Raw genomic sequence first — 21,875 nt, 5'->3', positions numbered from 1 at the left:
GCAAATGTTCCTCTGTCTGGAATGGAATAGGCGCTCTCATTCGACCAGGACGCACCCCTGCTAACTTCATCCCAGAAAATACAGTGTTAGGTGCAGGCTGGCAAGAGCCAAGTGCATGGTGGAATGTCGCTGTCTAGTCCCCTCCTTCTCTGTGTTTTTTCACTATTGAGTTACTGTGTGCAGAGCTAGTGAGAAACCGTTCTGGCCTTGGGAGACTCACAGCCAGGGAAATTGGCCATTTTATTTCCTGAGGAAGAAATAGGCCTGGACACAAAATGTGAAAGGGGCCATGATCCTGGTGGTTATACATCAGGATTGATGCAGAGGTGCTGGAACTAGAGATGGTGTGTGTGGATTGTTTTTTATTTTACCAGTGATGAACATCGCAGAAAACACACCAACGGTCTTTATACTTCATGTACTAATAATGCATTATAATTTCTGAACCAAGATATCCCTTAAGAGCACACAAGGAATTACCGGGATGTACTAGGAGCAGTTTAACACTGACGTAGAGCTCATGGATTTACTCATGGCCTGCAGTTTTATGGTTTGCCTCCAGACACATAGCCAGATAACTCTGTAAAGAGCTTCGAGACTTGTTGATGTTAAAGCCATTTTATCAAAAATATGAGAATGATTGTAAAGCTGCGATTACATTCACTGTCTGTGAGCTAAGAGGCAGAGCTTAACATCAGGACCTTGACATTGAGAACACTGTCCTGACAGAGTGGAGCTGCTACCAGCATATCCGGGTATTTGGTATCAGACCCTTTATCTGGATATTTAATATTAGACATTTAACATGGGGTCTGTTCAACCTCATTAGAATAATTGAGAATTGTTTAACATGCTTCTTGCTTCTCTGTGATTTAGAAAAACAATTTCGGAAGATGGCATTGCCTTGATCTCCAAACCACATGGTGTTTGGCACAGCTTTATCTCAAGCTATTCTTTTGCAGGTCACTATATGTACGTGGACTCAGTTTACATCACAAATTTACAGGAAGTGGCTCAATTGGTGTCACCGTTGACAACCTCGGTTCTGTCTGGGTGTTTGTCCTTCTATTACCAACTGGAACAGAAGAGCTCCAACTCATTCGTGGTGTACACAAAAGACAGGCGCGGACACTATGAAGAGATCTGGAGAGCGACTCAGGCTGTGGACAGCTGGAGCTTAGTGGAGGTCGACATTGAAGCCTCGCACTCTTTTCAGGTAAGGAAAGATTTAAGCCCAGTAAGAAATTGTTGACATGAGCTGTGAGTGTGAAACTTGTTGGTGATAAAATCCCATTCCTTTCCATTCCTGTCCCACCTAATTCAGACAAATAGCATTTCAGATCAAATAACTTCACCACCCCCTTAAAATTAAACCAGGGGCTGAGGGGAAGGGAACAACCCTTTCCAGTACATGTTTTCTTTGTTTTACAACCACGTGTGGTTTTAAACTTATCAGTTCATGAAGAAATTCTAGAAATACTTAGCTAACAAAATATGACTTTTTCATCTTCTGGAGTGAGAGTTGGTACATGAGTTAAGCCATCTGGTGTCTTGTATTGAGCTACTGACTGGTGATACTATGTCTCCCTTCTGGCTGTAAACATAAACTTGACCTCCATGTGGTATAGACTTCCTGTCTATACTTACTTGTTTTGTTAAGTGTTTAGTATGAAATATCTGGATATGCACCTCTGACAGTGCAATGCTCTCTCCAGCTTTGGGGCTTCAGCCTAGAATATATGGTTTCAACGTCTCAAAACAAGGCTTCAACCTACATCCTTTGACTCAGAGGCAACAATGCTACTGACTGAGTCAGTTAATATTGGTCAGTAAGACTTCACAGTAAGTGGTGCAGGCTGTTTGGCCAGGGGAAGGGGTGGGGAAGCACAGTCAAGTCTAATCGTTTCCACATTCAAATCCTGAAATTCCTCCTAAAGAGCAACGACTTGAAATTTAAGTCCAGATGAAATTTTGGAAAATTCTTAAATCCATTTTGAATTTTCCACGAAATTTTAAAAATAACCGTTAAAGAAAAACAGCTTCAAAATTAAGTCCAAATCCGATAGTTTTCCAAAATTCTACTCAATCTTACATTTTTGAAACACTGGCCTGAAGGCCATTTTTCTCTTTGCGCACTGGTGACACTGGTACTACAGTATATAAAACGCTGCTGTGTTTCGCCCACAAAATACACAATCAATTCACTTTACAATATATTCTGTGAAACGTTTTGAGATGTCTCAACAATGTGATAAGGCACTATATCAATTGCAAGAATTATTAATATATATTCAAGTCAGTTTGCAAAAGAGAAGGTTGTGCAAAGCAGATAATAGAACAAGAGTTCAGAATTTCTAATTCTGATGGCACGAGTTTTGCATGTGCTGCTTAGGGATGTCTGGATGGGAACAATCCAAAAAAATTCTATCCAAAATTCAGTGAAGGTTTATTTGTAAGACTTTTCCAAGATGTGCTTGAAATCCATCAGTTTGGATACCCTGAAAATCTCACCCTCATGCATTTGAACTCCTCTTTCACATGTTCAGTTGCGTGGCTGGGCTAAAAAAAAAACTTCAGTCTTCTTAGCTGGTGCTAACTTGTACATTAATCCTTTTCTGGGTGAATAGTATATCATATCCTCTCAGCCACATAATACGTTTGACTACATTTTTTGGACAGCCTGGAGTTTCCACATTCTGTGAATAAATAGATTATTTCAGAACGACTGTGGTTTCTCTGTGTACTGTTAACAAGCTTCCCTCTCTTCTTGAATTCACGTGACCGCCCCCCTAACCCCAAATTGTATTTCTTCCCCGGCCAAGAATGTGTAGACGTTACTTTCCTGAAGATTTGTCCGAGTTTCATTCTCTAATTGACTACTGAAGAAGTCTCAAGATTGATGCTTGACTGTCTGTCTCTTTGTGCATCACTACATCTCTACCTCTCACTGCCAGCCTGTCTGTGTGCCTACCTGCCTGTCTGTCTGTCTCTTTCTTTCATTTCTGTTGCCGTCTGTCTTCCTGGGAAGATGTGCCACTTTGAATATGCTGGCCAAATCTGCAGATCAGACATTGTGTGAGGTTTTAAGATAAACTATAGTTGAAGGATTTACCCTGTAAAAAAATAAATCAAATGCAAACAGTTGTCAATCAATTCTGTAAAGACCACGTGGCACACAACTATTTATGTGGCTGTTCATTTTTCAGATTGTGTTTGAAGTCACTTTCAGCAGTATTGATGGAGGTCATGTAGCTTTGGATGATATTTTTTTCTCTTCACATTTCTGCAGTAATAAAACAGGTTTGTCATCTTTTAACTTCCTCTTTTGTTGAGTGACTGAAGGACAAAGATGGTATTGCACTGATCTGAATTTGAATGGTTTGGTACATTTCAAAGAATGTTAAAACAGTTTATGTGTGAGTTTGGCATATCTCCACCAAAAGTTCAGTGCTCATGCACTGCACTCATGTATAGAGACAGTGCAGCACTACAAATTACACAGAGTTCATATGCAGGGACAGACTTTATCTTCTCAAATGCACTCCTCGCTGATCTCCCGAGTTCCACCATCCTTAATGTTCATCTCATTCAAATCGCTACCACCCACAATCTCAACTACACAAAACCCTGCACACCCATCACCCCAATGCTCACCAGCCTCTATTGGTTCCCTGTCTCCAAAAGGATTGATTTCAAGATCCTCACCTACAAATTCCTTCCTGCCCTAGCACCTCCCTACCTCTCTCACCTTACACATAACCTACTCTGCCTGCCCGCTTTGTTCAGCTGGCACAGGCATGCGTGTATCCCCCCAACTCCCACATGCCATTGTTGGTAGCCTAGCCTTTAGCCTAATGTCTGGAATATCCTCCCTCAAACCCTCTGTCTCGCCTCCTCTTTATCTGTCTTTAAATCCTGTCTTAAGACCTGCCTCTTTGACCATCACCTCCCACTTCTCCCCTGCTCGATGTCTAGCCCTGCCACTATGCAGTGCTCTGAGATGCTATTCTGCATGAAGCGAGAAGAGATTAGAGAGGTATGAGCTCATGTGGAGTATAAACACCAGCACGTATAATTGGACGGCATTTCTGTGCTGTAACGTTCTATGTAATTCTATGTAAATTCGGATGTGCTCAGATAAAGTCATGGCTGTTTCTAGCTAGGACTGCTCTTCTGTGTTAAACATGTGTTGATTCCATTGATAGCATTAATTGTAGTTCAGTAAATAGTTGCAGCTCTACATATTATAGACAAGTGATTGTGCAACTAGACAGTCTATTGCACTGCAAAGAGTTTGTTATATACTTACAGTGTTTTCTGTTTTTGTTCAATAAAGCACTGCTCCTTGACCCATCTATGGCAAATTGTGACTTTGATGATGGGCTTTGCAATTATTCCCAAAACCATGAGGATAACACAAAATGGACTAGACTGGTCAGGAAACCAAATCCTTTCCGATTCGGAGACCACAGCAGTGGAATGGGTAAGACAGCTGTTGCATGTGTATTGTGAGTTCTGTTACGGGCACCAAATTATCCACACTCAGAGCAAAGAAAGTGGATGCAAATGTTATGATCAATCTACTGCGATACTCAATGTGGTCAGCTATCAGAACATTCTTTTAAGTAATCTTCAAAAGACCAGCATCCTTAATGAAAAGAGATTTGTCTGACCTCATTCATTTGTGGGTGAATGCCTGGTACATTGTCACAAGTGCTGTCGAAATCCATATGAACCTTATTTGTGCATCATTTGAAGGTAATGACCCATCTCTTTCTCCATCCTTAGGGGAAGAATAAAGATTGTCCGAACACTTCTGTTATAGGAACATAGGAACAGGAGTAGGCCATTCAGCCCCTTGAGCCTGTTACCTCATTCTATTAGATCATGGCTGATCTGTAACTCAACTTCAATTACCCTTTGTTCCATATCCCCCATAACAGCTTAAATCTGTTTTTCTCCACATCCCTATCAAATCATGTTTTTATTTTAAAGAATTTGTTACCATCTCCAGCATCGACACCTCTTTTAAAGGACCCAAATCTGTTCCTGAAGGTGGAATATGTTTCCCCTGTGACTAGGACTGTCTTGTTACATCTTTTCACATGCCCAAGGGATTTAACAATTGGCTCCACAGAAACATGTGGTCTCAGCACCAACCTCAGACTAGGAACTGGAGGAACTGGAAAATCAGACAGTGTTCCCACTACTGATCCATATCAGTTGACCTATGCTGGGTGAAAGATGTGGCAGCATAGATAAAATGAAGACAGGATTGTGTCAATGATGACCTTTTAGTCGATTAGCATGTTAACATGCAGTGTTTAAGGAAATGGCTGTAACGCCCATGGAACAAACTCAGAATAAGTCATTGCATTCAGGAGGTCAAATGAGATACAATTTGGGGGAGGAGAGGAGAGGAGTGAAACAGTCATATAAAATTTTGTGTGGTTGCTAAAAACATAAAAGCCCGTTTGGTTTATAACATCTTATAGAAAGGAATCTGCTTAAGTTTGAGATAGGATTTTGTCACAGCACAGGAGAAAATTTAGCACCAACCAAGGCACAGAATGTTTCCATTGTGATGTGTTTAATATTGTAATCTCTACTGAGCGGAGGTGGAGGATATTTTCTTTGGATGGTGAACAGCAGGTAGTTACGGCATCTATACAAGTAGCATATACTGTTATTACTTTTTTTTAACCATAATGTTAAAATATGTGAATATTCTGCGTGTGTACATTAGAAGGAGGTGCGTTGACAATTCAACAGAATGTGCCACAGGATACAGGGTTGTTGTACTCAACAACTACAACTTGCATTTATATAGAACCTTTCACATGGGAAGCATCTTGGACTCCTGCACCATGGAATGCCCAGAGCTCTTCCACTGCAGAATAAATTTCCAACCTTGGCCATGCCCTTAGGCGTATTGTCTTGTGGCTCAAGTGACGGGGATTTGGGGTCAGATAGTCAGACAGGCCTCCTCTTTGGAGAATTAAAATTTTTTAAAAAAATTTGAAGATGGGAAAAATTCTCATTTCCTGAGCAAACAAATTTTAAAAAAAGTGTAAGATGTCTTTGGACAGAGACTTTGCTATTTTTGGTGTGATACCAGGGTTTGATGACCTTTTCCGTTATGCTAAGTGGGGAAAGTGCACACAGTTGCATAAGTGTGATTTGAATTTCGGTTGGTTACATTTGACTGTTGTTGAATGTGGGATGTTCGGATATAAAACCCATATTCAAAATGGCACATCTCCTTCAAACCGTGAAACTACACAAGACCGGGCCCAGGTTTTGCGACTGATATCTCTTGAGACAGCCGAGATCCCAGAGGATTTCAGAATACTGATTGTCATTTTAATTACAGAAGTAGGCTATTTGGCCCATCGAGCTGTCCTACCACTTTGTGTCCTGTCCGTAACTCAATTCCACCTCTCTGCCAGCTCTCCTTCGAATACCTTATATCTCTTATTGACATCCCTTGCTATTGATAGCTCCTGTCTATCAAGAACTTATCTATCTGCTTTTTAAGTTCTTGTGTTGACTCTGCCCTCTAGGGGAGTAAATTCCATACTCCCATCACCTGCTACGTGCAAAAATGTTTTCTTATTTTACTTTGAAATGGTTTAGCCTTGGGTTTAAGATAGCAACCTGGATTCTACAGTGGACACAGGCTAGGGATCACCGATTCATGACAATAGGTCAAGCAATGTCAGGATACCTACCACATCAATACTGCAAATACACACAGCTTGTATTTCATAAATCATTGGTTTATCATTGCTCTGCCCATAGCACAGATACGGCGCTTGTCAAGGTCACAAACAACATCCTCTCTCTCTATGACCAGGGCTCCCTCTGCCTCTGCTGGACCTCTTCCACAGACACGGGATAAACGTCCACATGTATGCAGATGAAACATAAATCTACTTCTCCTCCTCCAGCTTTGACTCCAGGTCCACCGACGTTGTCTCTGCTTGTCTGGCAGACATCCGGGTCTGGATGAACGCAAACGTCTTACAACTCAATGTTAACAAGACGGTAGACATACTCATTGGCTCCTGTCAATATCTTCCATCCTGCAGCTCTGACCTTCTCAGCCTCCCCGGCCTATCTCTCAGACTCACCGAACCGGTGCTCAACCTAGACGCCAGGTTCGACACACAGCTGTCCTTCCTTCCCCACATTTGTTCCCTGACCAGAACCACCTTCCTCGACCTTCGCCACATTGCCCGCCTCCGACTGTACGTTACCTCAGATGCAGACGAAATGCGTTCGTCACCTCCAGACTTGACTTTTCAAGTGACCTCTTCACCAGTCTCCCCAACTCCACCATGCATAGGATACAGCTGATCCAAAACTCCGCTACCCGCATACTCACCCACATTAAACTCCGTACCCCCATCACACCAGTTCTAGCCAGGCTCCACTGGTTTCCTATCGCTGAACGGATCGATTTCAAGATCCTCACATTCGTTTTCAAATCCCTTCATGCCCTGGCACCTCCCTACCTCTCCGATCTGCTTACCCCACAACCCACAACCTGCTGCCTCCAATCAACTGGCTCCGGCCGCCTGCATGTCCCACATGTCTTCTGTTCCACCATTGGTGGCCACACTTTTAGTCACTACACCCCAAAACTCTGGAACACTCTTCCTCTATCCCTCCGCCTTGCCCCTTCCTTCCCCATTTTCAGATCACACCTGAAGACCTTCCTATTCAACTGTGCCTATGGTCACTTCCCCCCAGTTCAGCATCATGCTCCGCCACTGTCAAATGCTCTGGGACACTACCCTGCATGGGGTGGGGTGGGGGGGTGCTATATAAATGCAAGTTGTTGTTATTTTTCCATCATATTTTAGTTATACTGAAATTCTTCTGCAGCTTATTCTTTTGCGGGATTCGCAGGCAAGGCTGACGTCCTCTCACCCGACTGCTACAGACACACAGACACACAACCAGCAGAGGGTAGTTTGGAGAGATTAGGAACAGGAACTTTGTCTGGTTGCCAACCCCCAACCCTGGGAAGGCCAGGGCCAATTTAGCACCAGTAAGGTCAGCCAATTAAGAATGTACTGAGATTTGAATCAGCGACCTCTGTCCATTGCATTATCAGGGCTGCCCCATCTGGGTTTCTTTCTGAAACCTTTTATAGTTCCTTGTTCCACCACTTGTGTTAGTAATTTGTTCCCCATTCCTAGCACACTTTTCCTAAACACTAATTCTAGACTTGCTAGACTTCCTATTTGCTTTTCCTTTCCTTATTTTGAAGCCATGACTCTGTTGTTTTCAATTCATCACTGGTGATAATCATCATGTTTTTGATACCAGTCCATATTGTTGATATTGCAGTTGAGGTTACTTTGACTGTGTGAATCTTCCCCCTACCCTCAATTTCCCACAATAGTTGGGCTGGAAGCCACCATAGGAGTTTAAAGTTTGATTTTTTTGGGGTTGAGTTAAGTCAATATCCAAAAGATAGTCACACAGTTTTACAAAAAAAAGTGACATCTAGAATATTTTACTAGGGAAAGTCAACAAACGAAATAGTATAAATAGTATAAATAGGTTCAAAAGGCAAGTAAGACTGTTTCTAAAGAAACAGCGTGGATTTAATGAGAAAATGGAAAATTGGGTCTTAAGATCAACTAAAAATGTTGTGGGTGTGTTGGATGAAATAGCCGTTTCCTGTTCCTAACATCTTCTCTGTCTCGTGGACTTGAGAAATGATTACTTTTGAAATCAAATTAAAATACTCTGGCCCTGGTCACAATAACCACTAATGCTTTTGGCAAATTTCAGAACTAGAATGTGAATTCTGTGGACTACCTCCAAAGGCTATAATTACTTTCACTTGCTTTACATTGCTTTTTTTGAGTGACGTGCTCTCTCTAATTATTTCAAAGGTGGCTTTTTGATTTCCAATGCAAGATACGGAGCTTGGCAAGACTATATGGGATATCTTAGTGGTCCAATCCTGCCAGCGAACCTACAGTACTGTGTCCGCTTTTTTTATGCCTTAAGCCATTTCGGTATAACAGAGGATGCACTCGCAGTGTATATCTATGATGATCAAGACAAAGTTCTAGAGAAAATCTGGTCAATCCCCAAATCTCAAACCAGAGTGTGGATTCAGGCTGAAATCAACTACCACAGACAAGAGCCCAGTAAGGTAATATTTTATTGTCCTGCAGATTATCCTGAAGCTTAGTGTGTTAAAATTTTATCTACGGTCAAATTTACATTCTACAGAATCAACATTTCATCTCACTACATCACCTGTTTCAATTGTACACTGCGGAGAGATCCCACAGGCATTGGTCACTGACATTAATGAACTTTTCATCTGTACAATAAAACTCACATAAGTCTGATCTGTATAAATAATATATTTACCTAAGTTTGAAGTAACTTATACTTTGCATAAGTAATATTGAATGTATGGTCCCAACTGATATGACTTGTGTGAGGTTTACCTTATTACAATGGGGTTGCTTATTATAGTTGCAGAACAGGTTACAAGTGTTAGTAACAAGGCATATTTTAGCCAACAGGATTCAATGAAACATTTTGGGCATCATGTCAATACTGTAAGTACAAAGGTTGTCATAAATGTTGCATCTGTCCTAAGCATTGTGAAAACACCTAGAATATTGCTGCTGAAGTTTTTGCCTACTTTGACTCTCCCACCCACAATTGTGACCTGATTTTTAGAACTGGGAGTCAAAATGAAGTATTACTTTCAGTATTCTGGATCTAACAGTGCTGAGGTCTGATGTATTAGGGAAGGGATCAATTGTCTGCATTCAAATCCTATTTGAGACCTGGATCTGCAAATTTTATTCATTCAAAGTGCTCCAAACTGACTGTGAATTTCCATTGCAAATGCTGTAATGGGGATTGCTGAAGTGTTTTGCAAGCTTCACAGGAGCTATCAAAATGAGAGTTGACGAGTTCCAACCAGTCTTTCACTCTAAGTAACCGAGAAGCCCTGATGCTGTTTAGAAAGTATTTGTGTGGCAACAAATCTGCTTGTCAACTTGTCTTGATATTTTCAAGAATTAGTTACTGGGTTATTGCAGCAAAAAGCCATCTTTGTTATTTGATCCTCAAGATTGTGAAATTTCTTAATAGTTTGGTGCTGTGCATAAATGTGTCAAGCGTCTGGATGGCTGTCTCTATGCCATTAAGCGGTTGAAAAGACCTCTGTCTGGGTCAACTGATGAACAGATAGCGCTGTGTGAAGTGTATGCACATGCTGTGCTGGGACATCACCCCCATGTGGCGCGTTACTACTCGGCATGGGCAGAGGATGATCACATGCTCATTCAGAATGAGTACTGCAATGGTGGCAGCCTGGCAGACATAGTGATGGAGAACCTGCAGAAAGGAACTTCACTTTCTGAAGGAGAATTGAAGGAGATTCTGCTGCAAGTATCCATTGGCCTGAAATACGTCCACAATTCTGGCCTGGTCCTTATGGACGTGAAGCCAAGTAATATTTTCATTTGTAAAAAAATGATTGATGCTAAGTCTGGATGCTTGGAAGAAGACAGTGATATTGACGAAGATGGTGTTTTGTTTACAAATATACTACACAAAATAGGTGACCTTGGCCATGTGACCTCAATTTCAAATCCAAGTGGAGGAAGGAGACTGCCGCTTCTTAGCCAATGAGATATTACAAGAGGACTATTCTAATTTGCCCAAAGCGGATATTTTTGCCCTGAGTCTGACCATCACCTTGGCTGCAGGAGTGGAAAGACTGCCTCACAATGACATGGCTTGGCATTACATCAGAAATAGCAACCTTCCCACAATACCTTTGCAGTTGTCACATGAATTTTACGGTCTATTGAAGTTGATGGTTCATTCAAATCCAATTGCGAGGCTTTCAGCAGCTGCCCTCACCAAACATCCCACACTTCGCAGAACAATGGGAAAATCAGCAGCACAGCTCCGTAAGGAGTTCAACGTAGAATGCTTCAGGACTGCCATGTTAGAAAGGGAGCTGATGAAAGCTCAGCTGTTGCAGGCCTTCCCTCGGACAGACCTCACAGAGTCCTCCACCCTTGGAAGAAGGACCTCCTGCCAGGGACGAAGAACCAACGGTTGGTGGGAGGCAGACACAATTGGTCAGTGAGCTTCAACTGTGGTGCCTACTGAAGCCATCTCTGTGCAGTGCTCTCAGGAAAGACTCGAACCTGATGAACCAGCTTACTCCAATCCCTCCAAGACAAAAAACATTAATAAATTGGTCATTTTGAATCCACTGCTGCATGCAATTGGCTGCTGCGTTTCGCCCACAAATATACAGTCAATTCACTTTACAGTCTATTCTGTGAAGCGCTTTGAGATGTCGAGAATACATGAAAAGCGCTATATCAAATGCAAGGATCATTATTATTATTATTATTATAGTTTCTGGAAACTTTTGGAGAACGTCAGCATGAGGCTTATCAGTAGCAGGGTTGCCATTATGTGATGCTGACACATAATGGAAACCAAACCCTAAGCTTATTATTCAATTCTGTTTGTGGTGGTGTTAGTCATTATTTTATTACTTCATGTCTACACCACAGCCTTTAACTTTCCATCAAGGATTATTTCTAGATTTCTCAGCAAAACATCAGCTGCAAACATCAGCCAGAATTCAGCCTATTTTGTAAATCAGAATCCAGCTTGTCAACATAGCCACATTATTGTTAGCATTTAAATAGGGTGATGGAGGCTGTGGTTAGTGTTGATTTTCCAACACAGTCCTTGCAGTGTTATTACATGCTTGACAACCCTGGCAGACAATAGGGTCTGATATACACAGATGTCTAATGATAGCACTTTTCTCTATGTCTCTACAGTGATCAGTGTAAGTTCAGATGAGATGTTAAACCGAGCTTCTGTCTGCTTGATCAGCTGGAGGTTAAAGATCCCATGGAAGAAAAGGGAGTTTCTCATATTGGCTGCTATGTTTGGGAACAAATACAGAGTCACCACACTTTATAGAAAAATTCTTAAGCATTTTGAAGAGTTTTGAGGCTGTAGCTGCTATATCAAATTCAAGTATTATTATTAAGTTAAATCCCAATATCATAAGCCTCCTGTAACTTTTGCCTCTGGAACCTGGAAAACTACTTGCCCATTGAGCAAGTTCACTTTGTAACTCATGAGGCTTTTCTTATCGGGATTTACTGTTGAATACTTGCCAACATGGGGAGAAATTCCACCTGGCTCCAGATTTACTCCCATTTATGTATCATCTTAGGTCATCCAGAATTTGGTAAATTGATTGTTGAATTCAGTCTCAGTTAAAATTTACAAGAAAAAATTTGATAAATTCTGGATTACTCTCAGATGCTAAGAATATCAGGTAAGGCTGGAGCGAGTTGGAAATTTCAGACCCCGCCACCCCACCCCCACCCCACACCCCGACATTCACAAATAAAGAAGGGTGAAACGTGCAGCAAACATCAGGTTCCTGTAGAATTGTATCTAGCAAGAGTGGGGGCCTTTAGGAGGAGAGGTAATTGGCAAGAGAAAACCATTTTTTTCCTGAAGCGATTAGGTTTTTAATAAATGTTTTGTTTCTCTTTGTAAAGCACAGTGAAGCACATTTAATTTTGGGGGGAAAATAGAGAAAATAAGTGACCTTAGTGCAAATGTCCCTTTGTGATCTTCAAACTATTGGATCTGATCACAGCTGTTGAGCCCTGGGTCAGCAGAAAATTAAAATCATTTAATTGTGCCAAAAGTCAGAAAGAGTGAGTGGCAGGTGGGCAGTGTGTTTTATTCAGAATCGGCCACCTGTTTTGCACTGTGAGTATCTGCGGTGAGCATAGATTTACATAGATTATACTTCAGGGAAATGGGTAATTCAGCCCAACCAGTCCATGCCGGTGTTTACACATTCCCCATCCGCTCCTTAGTACCCTGTATTCCCTTGTCCCTCAACACACCACATGCTGTTATAAATCAACTTCTAACACAAAGTTTTTCACCATGTGGACGACCACATTTTTTTCCAACCGGGCATGCCCGCTGAGTGAATCACTGCTGAATTCGCCGTAGAGTAGGATTCAGCGGTTAAGACTCTCTCGCCTGTATCCCGTGCAGTTGTAATAAAACGCCTCGCAGAATAGGCTCCTTTAGTTTGAACCACATAGACGCCACAAACTTGCGGGAACAGCGGAGGGGTCTTCTGGTAACTGGAAATACATAGTGCGGAGTGAAGGAGTGGACCCTGCTCTGAAAATAGTTTAAGGTAGGACAAAGTTCCTGAGAGTCAGCGTCACAAACGCCTGGATTTCTTTATTAAGAAATTCCGCAAAATTGCCCACAAAGGAGTAAGACAGCCCTGCCCTAGGCTACATTTACACTTTGTTCTCATTTCAAATGAGTTTCAAACTCAATACAATACAGGTTAATGTTTATATAGTGCCTTTCTGTCTGGAGGACTCCCGATTTGTAACAGCCTGTAGACCGATGGTGACAAAATGTTGGGAATCCAGCACGGATTAATAATGGACTTAAATACTCACAGACAGCTGATCACCGTGGTGACAGAATGCACTGAGAATTTTATGAATTCATAAGTGATGGATGCATATGTGTATTTTTCAGATAGCGTTCGTCAGCATCTGTCAGAATTTCTGGAACTGTGGACAGGTTGCACTGGATGATGTTACAGTGAGCCAAGGAGACTGTCAGAGCCCTGGAGGTACAGAGTGCATCCCACCTGTTAATCACTGTCATTAGTAAATCATTCATTCTGCAAGTCGTGACAGAGAAAGTGGCAGATAAATAGCTATTGCAATCCCTATAGCAGCATTGCAGTGTCTTTTTCCACCGAAGCACTGAGGGAGAAGTTGTAATGGTCTTAAAATCAAAATCTAGCAATAAAACATTAGGGATAAATTCAAATGTTTGCATAAAGATTCATCTTAGCTTTTTGAAGCAAATGAGAGTAGATGTTACTAGCTAATAATTTTACCAAGTTTGCTTTGAGTGACAATGAAAAAATTAATGTTCAAAAAATATCAACAATAAATAAATAATTTGGGGGATCTTCACAGGCTCCTGGCCAGCTCATCCCGGAGAGTGCAGTTTTGATGTAGGCAGTTGTGGGTTCATTCAGGACAACAAGGACAAAAGCAATTGGCACAGGAGAAGTGGTATGACACCAACCTCCTTCACAGGTCCCAAAGGAGATCACACAACAGGGGTAGGTGAGTTGCACTTTATGGCTGGCTTTTTTCTTCCTCAGTCAATCTAATTGTCTTTCCGCCCCTCCCGAACCTGACGTTGGGATTGCTGGTGGGGATCGGTTTCACAGGTACAGAAATACTTTGTTCAAATGACCATTCTGCATGTATGAGTCTTGCACAGTGAGTGATGGCAGCCTATTCATTTGCTGAGAGCATCATACCCCGAACATATCCACACTGATGTACTTTTCAGAAGTGATCTTTGGAGAGAGATCAGAGACTCGAAATATTCTTTCCTCGTATAATTGAGAAATATAGACAATGCATTCCCCACCCCGCAGCATTAGTTTCATTGTCTGTTTAATTTACATTGGGAAATTCCATCTGGGAGATAGTGTCCATAGTTATGTCTGAATTTGGTGCTCTGCATTTTGCTCGCATTCCCTCCCGATGTTCAGTAACAGTTTGATTCCAGCTGGTTGAGATTTACCAGCTGTTCTTGAAATTAACTCCTGAGGATTTGGCAGGGTACAAGCCTTTTTTTGAAACTGAGCTGTGGGGGTGCATCACTGTACATTTTGTGTCAAGTACTGTCTGTATTTAACATTGACAACTCTATACGTCAAAGAAAATGCAGGACTCTGGCAATTAATTGAAGAAAGGCAATCTGAACAATTTTCTAGCAACATTACAATAGCATCCTTTTTCTAGAACACATTGGTGACAAATTCATCTAATGACTGGGAAATGTTTAAGGAAAGGTTCTTGGAATGAACATTAGCCGATTTGCAATCATAGTTTTCCAGCCGTAGGACATGGTCTGATGGGGCTATATAAGCCTACTTTGAAACGGCCAGAAACCAGATCAGTTCTTCTGACATGGAAAAGTTTTAAAGTCAATATGTCAGTCATGCCGATATATAAATGGGTGCACACAGTTTAAAGTGAAAGTCCTGTAGAGTTCTGGAGTCCTTGGAGTCCTGTAGCTCAGTGGTTAGAGCACTCGCTTTGCAAGCGAGAGACCTGAGTTCAATTCCAGGCAGGGCGAAACCTTGGGCAAGTTTCCTTACTCCACACACCTAATAATAATCCCTCCAAAACCAAAAACAATAATAAATTGGTCATTTTCAATCTACGACTGTTTGTGGGACATTTCTGTGTGCAATTGGCTGCCGCGTTCGCCCACAAATATACAGTCAATTCACTTTACAGTGTGTTCTGTGAAGCGCTTTGGGACGTCCTCCCGACGTGAAAAGCGCTATATCAAATGCAAGGATTATTATTATTATTATTATTATTAAAGATAAAATGAATGATGTGACAGAAACTGTGGTGAGATGCATGTCTTGGCTGTAATGGACCTGCTAAGGAATGTTACGCTGGCAAGATAAAAAATTAAGATTTATGTTTTCCAGAATTGGATGCATTAAGAAAATCAGATTTGTTGCATTAATTGCCACTTATGGGTTTTCGAATATCGAATTGCGAGGCAGCAAATTGCAAATATCAAAATGCAGAAAAGTTTTTTTTTGTAAAAAGCAAGATATTGCAAGCTGGAAGTTGCAATTAATGCAATTAATCCAGTTTCCAAATACTGTGGTTCAAATACATAACCAGCTGGGAGCAAACTATTACTGAGCTTTGATGTGAATTTAAACATTATTTATAAATATCAACGAAAACAGTCGATGACTAAAGCCTACCCAAAGATATACCCACCCCCACCCCCGAACTCCATCACATTATTTGGCCCTGAAGCCTGTCTTTATTTATTAAATGTTCTTAGTTATGAATTGGCTGTGTTGACCACACAATGGCCACAAAAAGACAATTAGCACAGCACATTTTTCACCCCAGATCACTTATTAAATCGTTAATGGGAATTTGTTTTGAAATAGTGTTTCCACAACTAAATCTTTTTTAATTCTTTGATATAGGGCATTACATGTACATTGAAGCCTCTCATATGAGACGTGGGTATAACGCCCGTTTGCTGACATGGCAACTACGGGAGTTCACTGGCCGGCAGTGCTTGACATTCTTCTACCACATGTATGGCTTGGGCACTGGGTCACTAAATGTTTATTTAATTAAGGAGAAGACTCAAGAAACTCTCATGTGGAATCGAAAAGGCGAGCAGAGTATATCTTGGCTGAAGGCCTTTGTAGACTATGAGTGTGAGAAGAACCATCAGGTTAGTTTGTGTTAAAATCCCATATAGTCGTGTTCTTTCCCTTAAAAACTGCCACCATCACGCCCACCCTGAAAAAACCCTCCCTTGATGCGTCGCAGCTATCAAGCTACTGGCCCATCTCCAACCTCCCCTTTCTCTCCAAGGTCCTGGAAAGAGTTGTCGCCTCCCAACTGCGCTCTTTCCTTTCCACCCATTCACTTTTCGAACCCCTTCAGTCAGGTTTCCGTGCTGCCCATAGCACAGAAACTGCCCTGGTCAAGGTCACCAATGATATCCTGACCATCTGTGACCAGGGCTCCCTCTGCCTCCTCGTCCTCCTCGACCTATCGGCAGCATTCAATACAGTCGACCACGCTATCCTACTCCACCGCTTGTCCTCCCACCTCAACCTTCAAGGCACTGTCCTTGAGTGGTTTAGGTCGTACCTTTCTCACCGTCTTCACTTTGTCTCGACAAATGGCTTCTCCTCCACCCCCCGCACTGTCTCATGTGGTGTCCCTCAGGGCTCTGTCCTTGGTCCCCTCCTCTTCACCCTCTATATGCTCCCCCTCGGTGACATCATCCGCAGACATGGAGTTAACTTCCACATGTATGCGGATGACACCCAACTCTACCTTTCCTCCTCTACTCTCAACTCCACGACCACCGATGTCCTGACAGCTGCCTGTCCGACATCGAGTCCTGGACGAGAGACAACTTTCTTCAGCTCAACGTGCGAAAAACCGAGGCCCTCCTGATTGGCTCACGTCAGCGCCTCCGCACCTCAGGCGCTGACACCATCAGCATCCAAGGCTGCACTCTCCACCTCTCAAAGCCAGTCAGGAACCTCGGCGTTTTGTTCGACCCTGAGCTGTCCTTTCTCCCTCACATCCGCACCACAACTGGCACCGCCTTCCATCACCTCCGGAACATCGCCAGACTACGGCACTACCTCACCCCTCACGCTGCTGAAACCCTGGTCCACGCCTTTGTCACCTCAAGGCTGGACTATGGGAACTCTCTCCTCGCCGGCCTTCCCGGCACCTCCCTCCACAAGCTGCAGGTCATTCAGAACTCTGCAGCTCGTGTACTGTCCCGCACCAGGCTTCGGGACCACATCACTCCCACCCTCGCTCGCCTCCACTGGCTCCCCATCCCCCAGAGGATCGAATTCAAGATCCTCATCCTCACCTACAAGGCCATTCACGGCCTTGCTCCCTCCTACCTCTCCAACCTACTATCCCCCTACCTACCTGCCCGTACCCTCCGTTCTCCGGCTCCGGTCTGCTCCACGTCCCCCGCCCCAATCGCCCTACCATCGGTGGTCGGGCCTTCAGCCTCTCAGCCCCGAGGCTCTGGAACTCTATCCCCCAGTGCCTTCGCCTTGCTTCCTCCCTTTCCTCCTTCAAGGCCGGTCTCAAAACCTTTCTCTTTGACCGAGCCTTCAGCTCCCCTCTCGACTCTCTTCCCCCTCCTCGCTCCCTCCCTTCCCTCCCCTCACCCTGACCATTTCCCCCCTCCTCGCTCCCTCCCTTCCCTCCCCTCACCCTGACCATTTCCCCCCTGCTCGGGTCATGACCCAACTGTGCAGCGCCTTGGGACGTCCTCCTGACGTGAAAGGCGCTTTATAAATGGAATCTTGTTGTTATTGTTGTTGTTGTTCAGCAAATGAAACTTCTATCCACAGAATCTGGGCAAATAGAGGGAGGGCCTCCACCTTCTCAACACTTGAAGAGACTGCCTTGGCTGCAAAGCACTCTGAGAGAAACAATCTCACCTTGCAAACCCAAGCTTCATACCCTGATAGCACTGCTGGCTCAGGATGGACTGTGTACAGCAAGCTGTGTTTGCAGGCTTAAACTGACACACTATTCTTACACTAAACTTCAAGTCTATTCTTAATACAATAACTCAATGGAGTCCAGTAGAGTAGTGACCTCGCAGGTGAGAGAACCTAGATTCGGTTTCTGGGCAGGGCGAAATCTTAGGCACTTTTTCTTACTCCACACGCTTCTGTTTACCTAGCAGTAAGTAGGAACCCAGTTGTTAGTTGATTGGCGCATCGTTTTTCCGGGGGTAATAATCCCTACAAAAAAAATAATAATAATGATTTGGTCACTCAATCCACAACTTTTTGTGGGACACAGCTGTGCACAATTGGCTGCCTTGTTTCGCCCACAAAATATACAGGCAATTCAGTTTACAATACCTTCTGTGAAGTGCTTTGAGGTGTCTTGAAGATGTGATGAGGCGCTATATCAAATGCTGCAATTATTATTATATATAGCCTATCAAGTCATCGAGACAAGTCAAAACGCTTCACAGAATTTTACATAGTAGTCACTGTATTGTGTAGACAAACGGGTCCAGTCAATTTGTACACAGCAATGTCCCACAAACTGCCATGAAGTGAGCAACCAATTTTTATTGGGTGGTGGGGGGTATTGTTGGCCAGGACACCAAGAGAAGCTCCTTTCTTTTAAAGAGGTTTGTGACATCCCCCTGATATGAAAGGTGCCATATCAAATGCAATAAATATTATTAAATTGGGCATGTTCACGCTGGAAAAGGGAAGATTGAGAAGAGATATGATTGCTGTCTTTAAGGTTCTACGGTGGCGAGAAAATATAGATCATGTGAAGTACTGTAGCTCAGTGGTTAGAGCACTCCCCTTGCAAGTGAGACACCTGTGTTGATTCCTTCAAACATAAATTAGATAGTTTTCTTTTGGGAAATAACATTATGGGATACAGTATATCGGTATTTTGGAACATATGTGCATGCGACCCGCCAGGAAGGTGGAAGACAAACTAGATGGACCTTGATCTTTTTTTGTTTAGCATTTCTTATGTTCTTATGTTATTAGCTCAAATATCACATTATAAAGAGCTTCCACTATATATTGTAACTCAAGTTTTCACATCTGGAATACACCACGAGAAAGTAAACAACTCTTAAAAATGTTATAGGCAACTTTTCACTAACAAATTACTGGTTTCTTTTCAGATTGTCTTTGAAGCAGTTCGTGGTCGAGCAATAAGCAGTGACATTGCAATAGATGACATTTTATTTAAGAAAGGACCCTGTAAAGGTACATTTTGATTGAATACTTCAAAGTCTTATTTCAATCTTCTGCTAAAATGTAATTTCTGAAATGCTATCCAGTACTCAAAATAGAACTAAAATGGTAATAATAATAATCATTGCATTTGAAAAAGTTTCTTATCATGTCTTTGAGATGCCTCAAAGCGCTTCACAGAATATACTGTAAACAACAACAAAATTACATTTATAGAGAGCCTTTCATGTCAGGAGGACGTCCCAAAGCACTGAACAGTCAGGGGTTGGGGCCCGAGCATGGGGAAGAAGTGGTGTAGGGGTGAGGGAACGCAGAGAGGTGGGAGGGAGACCAAAGGCACGGTTGAAGAGAAGGGTCTTGAGACCGGCCTTGAAGGATGCAAGAGAGGAAGCGAGGTGAAGGGACCGTGGGATGGAGTTCCAGAGTGCGGGGGCAGAGAGGCTGAAAGCCCAGCTACCGATGGTAGGGTGGGTCGGGTGGGAGATATGGAGCAGGCAGGAGCCCTCAAACGGAGGGAGCAGGCAGATTGGTAGGGAGTCAGCAAGTCAGAGAGGTAGGAGGGGGTAAGGCCATGGATAGCCTTAAAGGTGAGGACCAGGATCTTGAACTCGATTCTCTGTGGGATGGGGAGCCAGTGGAGTCGGGCGAGGGTGGGAGTGGTGGAGTCACGGAGCCTGGTGCGTGAGAGTACACAAGCTTCAGAGTTTGGGATGATCTGCAGCTTCTGAACGGAAGAGTTGGGAAGGCCGATCAGGAGGGAGTTCCTGTAATCAGGCCTTGAGGTGATGAATGCGTGGGTGAGGGTTTCGGCAGCCTGAGGGGTGAGGCAGTGGCAGAGTCTGGCAATGTTGCGGAGGTGGTGGTAGGCAGTGCCGGTCATGGCGTGGATGTGGGGGAGAAAGGACAGTTCAGGATCAAACAAGATATGGCTTAGTGAGGTTGAGTGTGCAGCCGTGGAGGCTGATGCTGCCAGCGCCTGAGGTGCGGAAGCGCTGGTGCGAGCCAATCAGGAGGGACTCGGTCTTGACGTGGAGAAAGATGACCCTCGTCCAGGACTTGATGTCAGACAGGCAGTCGGTCAGGACGCCAGTAGTCCTGGAAGAGAGTAGAGTTGGGTGTCATCCGCATACATGTGGAAATTTACCCCATGTTTGCAGATGATATCACCAAGGGGGAGGGTGAAGAGGAGGGGACCGAGGACAGAGCCCTGAAGAACACCGCACGAGACGGTGCGGGGGCTGGAGGAGAAGCCGTTTGCCGCGACGAAGTGGAGGTGGTGTGACAGGTAGAACCTGAACCAGTCAAGGACAGGACCTTGAACGTTGAGGTGGGAGGAGAGGCGGTGGAGGAGCTGGGAGGCAACAACTCTCTCAAGGACCTTAGATAGGAAGGGGAGATTTGAGATGGGCCGGTAGCTGGATAGCTATGATGGGTCAAGAGGTTTCTTCAAGGTGGGGGTGATAGTGGCTGTTTTGAGGAGGGAAGGAACAGAGCCAGATGACAGATGATGTCGGCGAGTAGTGAGGCAAGGAGGTGGAGCTGGGATTTAAGGAGTGGGGTGGGATGGGGTCCAAGGAACAGGTGGTAGGCTTTATGGAGGTTAGAGTGTTGAAGACAGAGGAGGGGGTGACAGGTTCAAAGATGTGGAAGATTGGATGAGTAATTGTCGGATGGGTAATTGTGTGGGGTGGGGGTAGGGAGGGGGTGGAAGTTGGGAGGGCAGTGGCAGCTGAGCGGTAAAGTGAATTGAATGTATAGTTGGTGGGCGAAATGCAGCAACCAATTGTGTACAGCAGTGTCCCACAAACAGTCGTGGATTGAGTGGCTAAATTATTATCTTTTTAAATTTTTTAGATTTTTTTGATAGGGATATTTCCACCGGAAAAGCATCTACATAATGCGTAGTAAATGATGCTGATGTCGCTTCCTGCACATCACGCATAGACCATAGATGTTTATGGCACAAAAGAAGGCCATCGTATCTGTGCCTGTTCCCTAAAGAGCAATCCTTTCAGTCCCATTTACCTGCTCTGTCCCCATAACCCAGACTCTTTTTCAGGTGTACTGACTTTGGTACAAACATGCAGGAAGTGATGTCAGCAGGGACCTGACGACTTGGAAGTTGGACATTTTTCAGGTTCTGTTCCAAAGCCTGTGAGATATTTCACCCGAACGACCACATTGTATTGGGGTCACCCTTTTGTCTGATTAAGTGAATTATTTCAATGAACATTATCAGTTTGAAAGGATTTAAGATGCTATAACGGTACAGAACATTGATGAAATGCTCACCGTATCCACATGGTAACTTCACTCAGCCTCTCACAGAGAGGTTCTGATTGAAGATCACTGATGCTTGAAATTACTTATTAAATGCCTCTGAGACATGCTTTTATAGGGGGAAGAGCCCTAGGTT

At 43.5% G+C, this 21,875-nt stretch overlaps 2 protein-coding genes across 4 annotated transcripts in view; both read left to right on the top strand.

Moving 5' to 3' along the window:
* mamdc2a (MAM domain containing 2a) overlaps nt 1-21,875 on the top strand; it is a 64,529-nt gene that overhangs the window by 32,372 nt on the left and 10,282 nt on the right. The window contains exons 6-13 of one of the 3 annotated variants that reach the window (XM_007906579.2): nt 963-1,216; nt 3,207-3,300; nt 4,337-4,483; nt 8,913-9,178; nt 13,624-13,720; nt 14,076-14,224; nt 16,303-16,401; nt 19,387-19,471. In XM_007906579.2, coding sequence (XP_007904770.1) covers nt 963-1,216; nt 3,207-3,300; nt 4,337-4,483; nt 8,913-9,178; nt 13,624-13,720; nt 14,076-14,224; nt 16,303-16,401; nt 19,387-19,471 — 1,191 coding nt within the window. Of the gene's footprint in view, nt 1-962; nt 1,217-3,206; nt 3,301-4,336; nt 4,484-8,912; nt 9,179-13,623; nt 13,721-14,075; nt 14,229-16,144; nt 16,402-19,386; nt 19,472-21,875 lie in introns of all 3 variants that reach the window. The other 2 variants (XM_007906577.2, XM_007906578.2) reach the window with 2 other exon arrangements.
* On the top strand, nt 9,735-11,172 carry LOC103187217 (wee1-like protein kinase 2). The gene is given in 4 exon segments (XM_007906619.1): nt 9,735-9,776; nt 10,141-10,646; nt 10,648-11,039; nt 11,042-11,172. Coding segments are annotated over 4 exon segments (1,071 nt in total).

Source organism: Callorhinchus milii, unplaced genomic scaffold (genome assembly GCF_018977255.1).
Source record: "Callorhinchus milii isolate IMCB2004 unplaced genomic scaffold, IMCB_Cmil_1.0 Scaffold1, whole genome shotgun sequence".
In the NCBI taxonomy this organism is placed as follows: Eukaryota; Metazoa; Chordata; class Chondrichthyes; order Chimaeriformes; family Callorhinchidae; genus Callorhinchus; species Callorhinchus milii.
The sequence above is the reverse complement of the archived record's forward strand: the minus strand, read 5'-3'. Positions and strand labels throughout refer to the sequence as shown.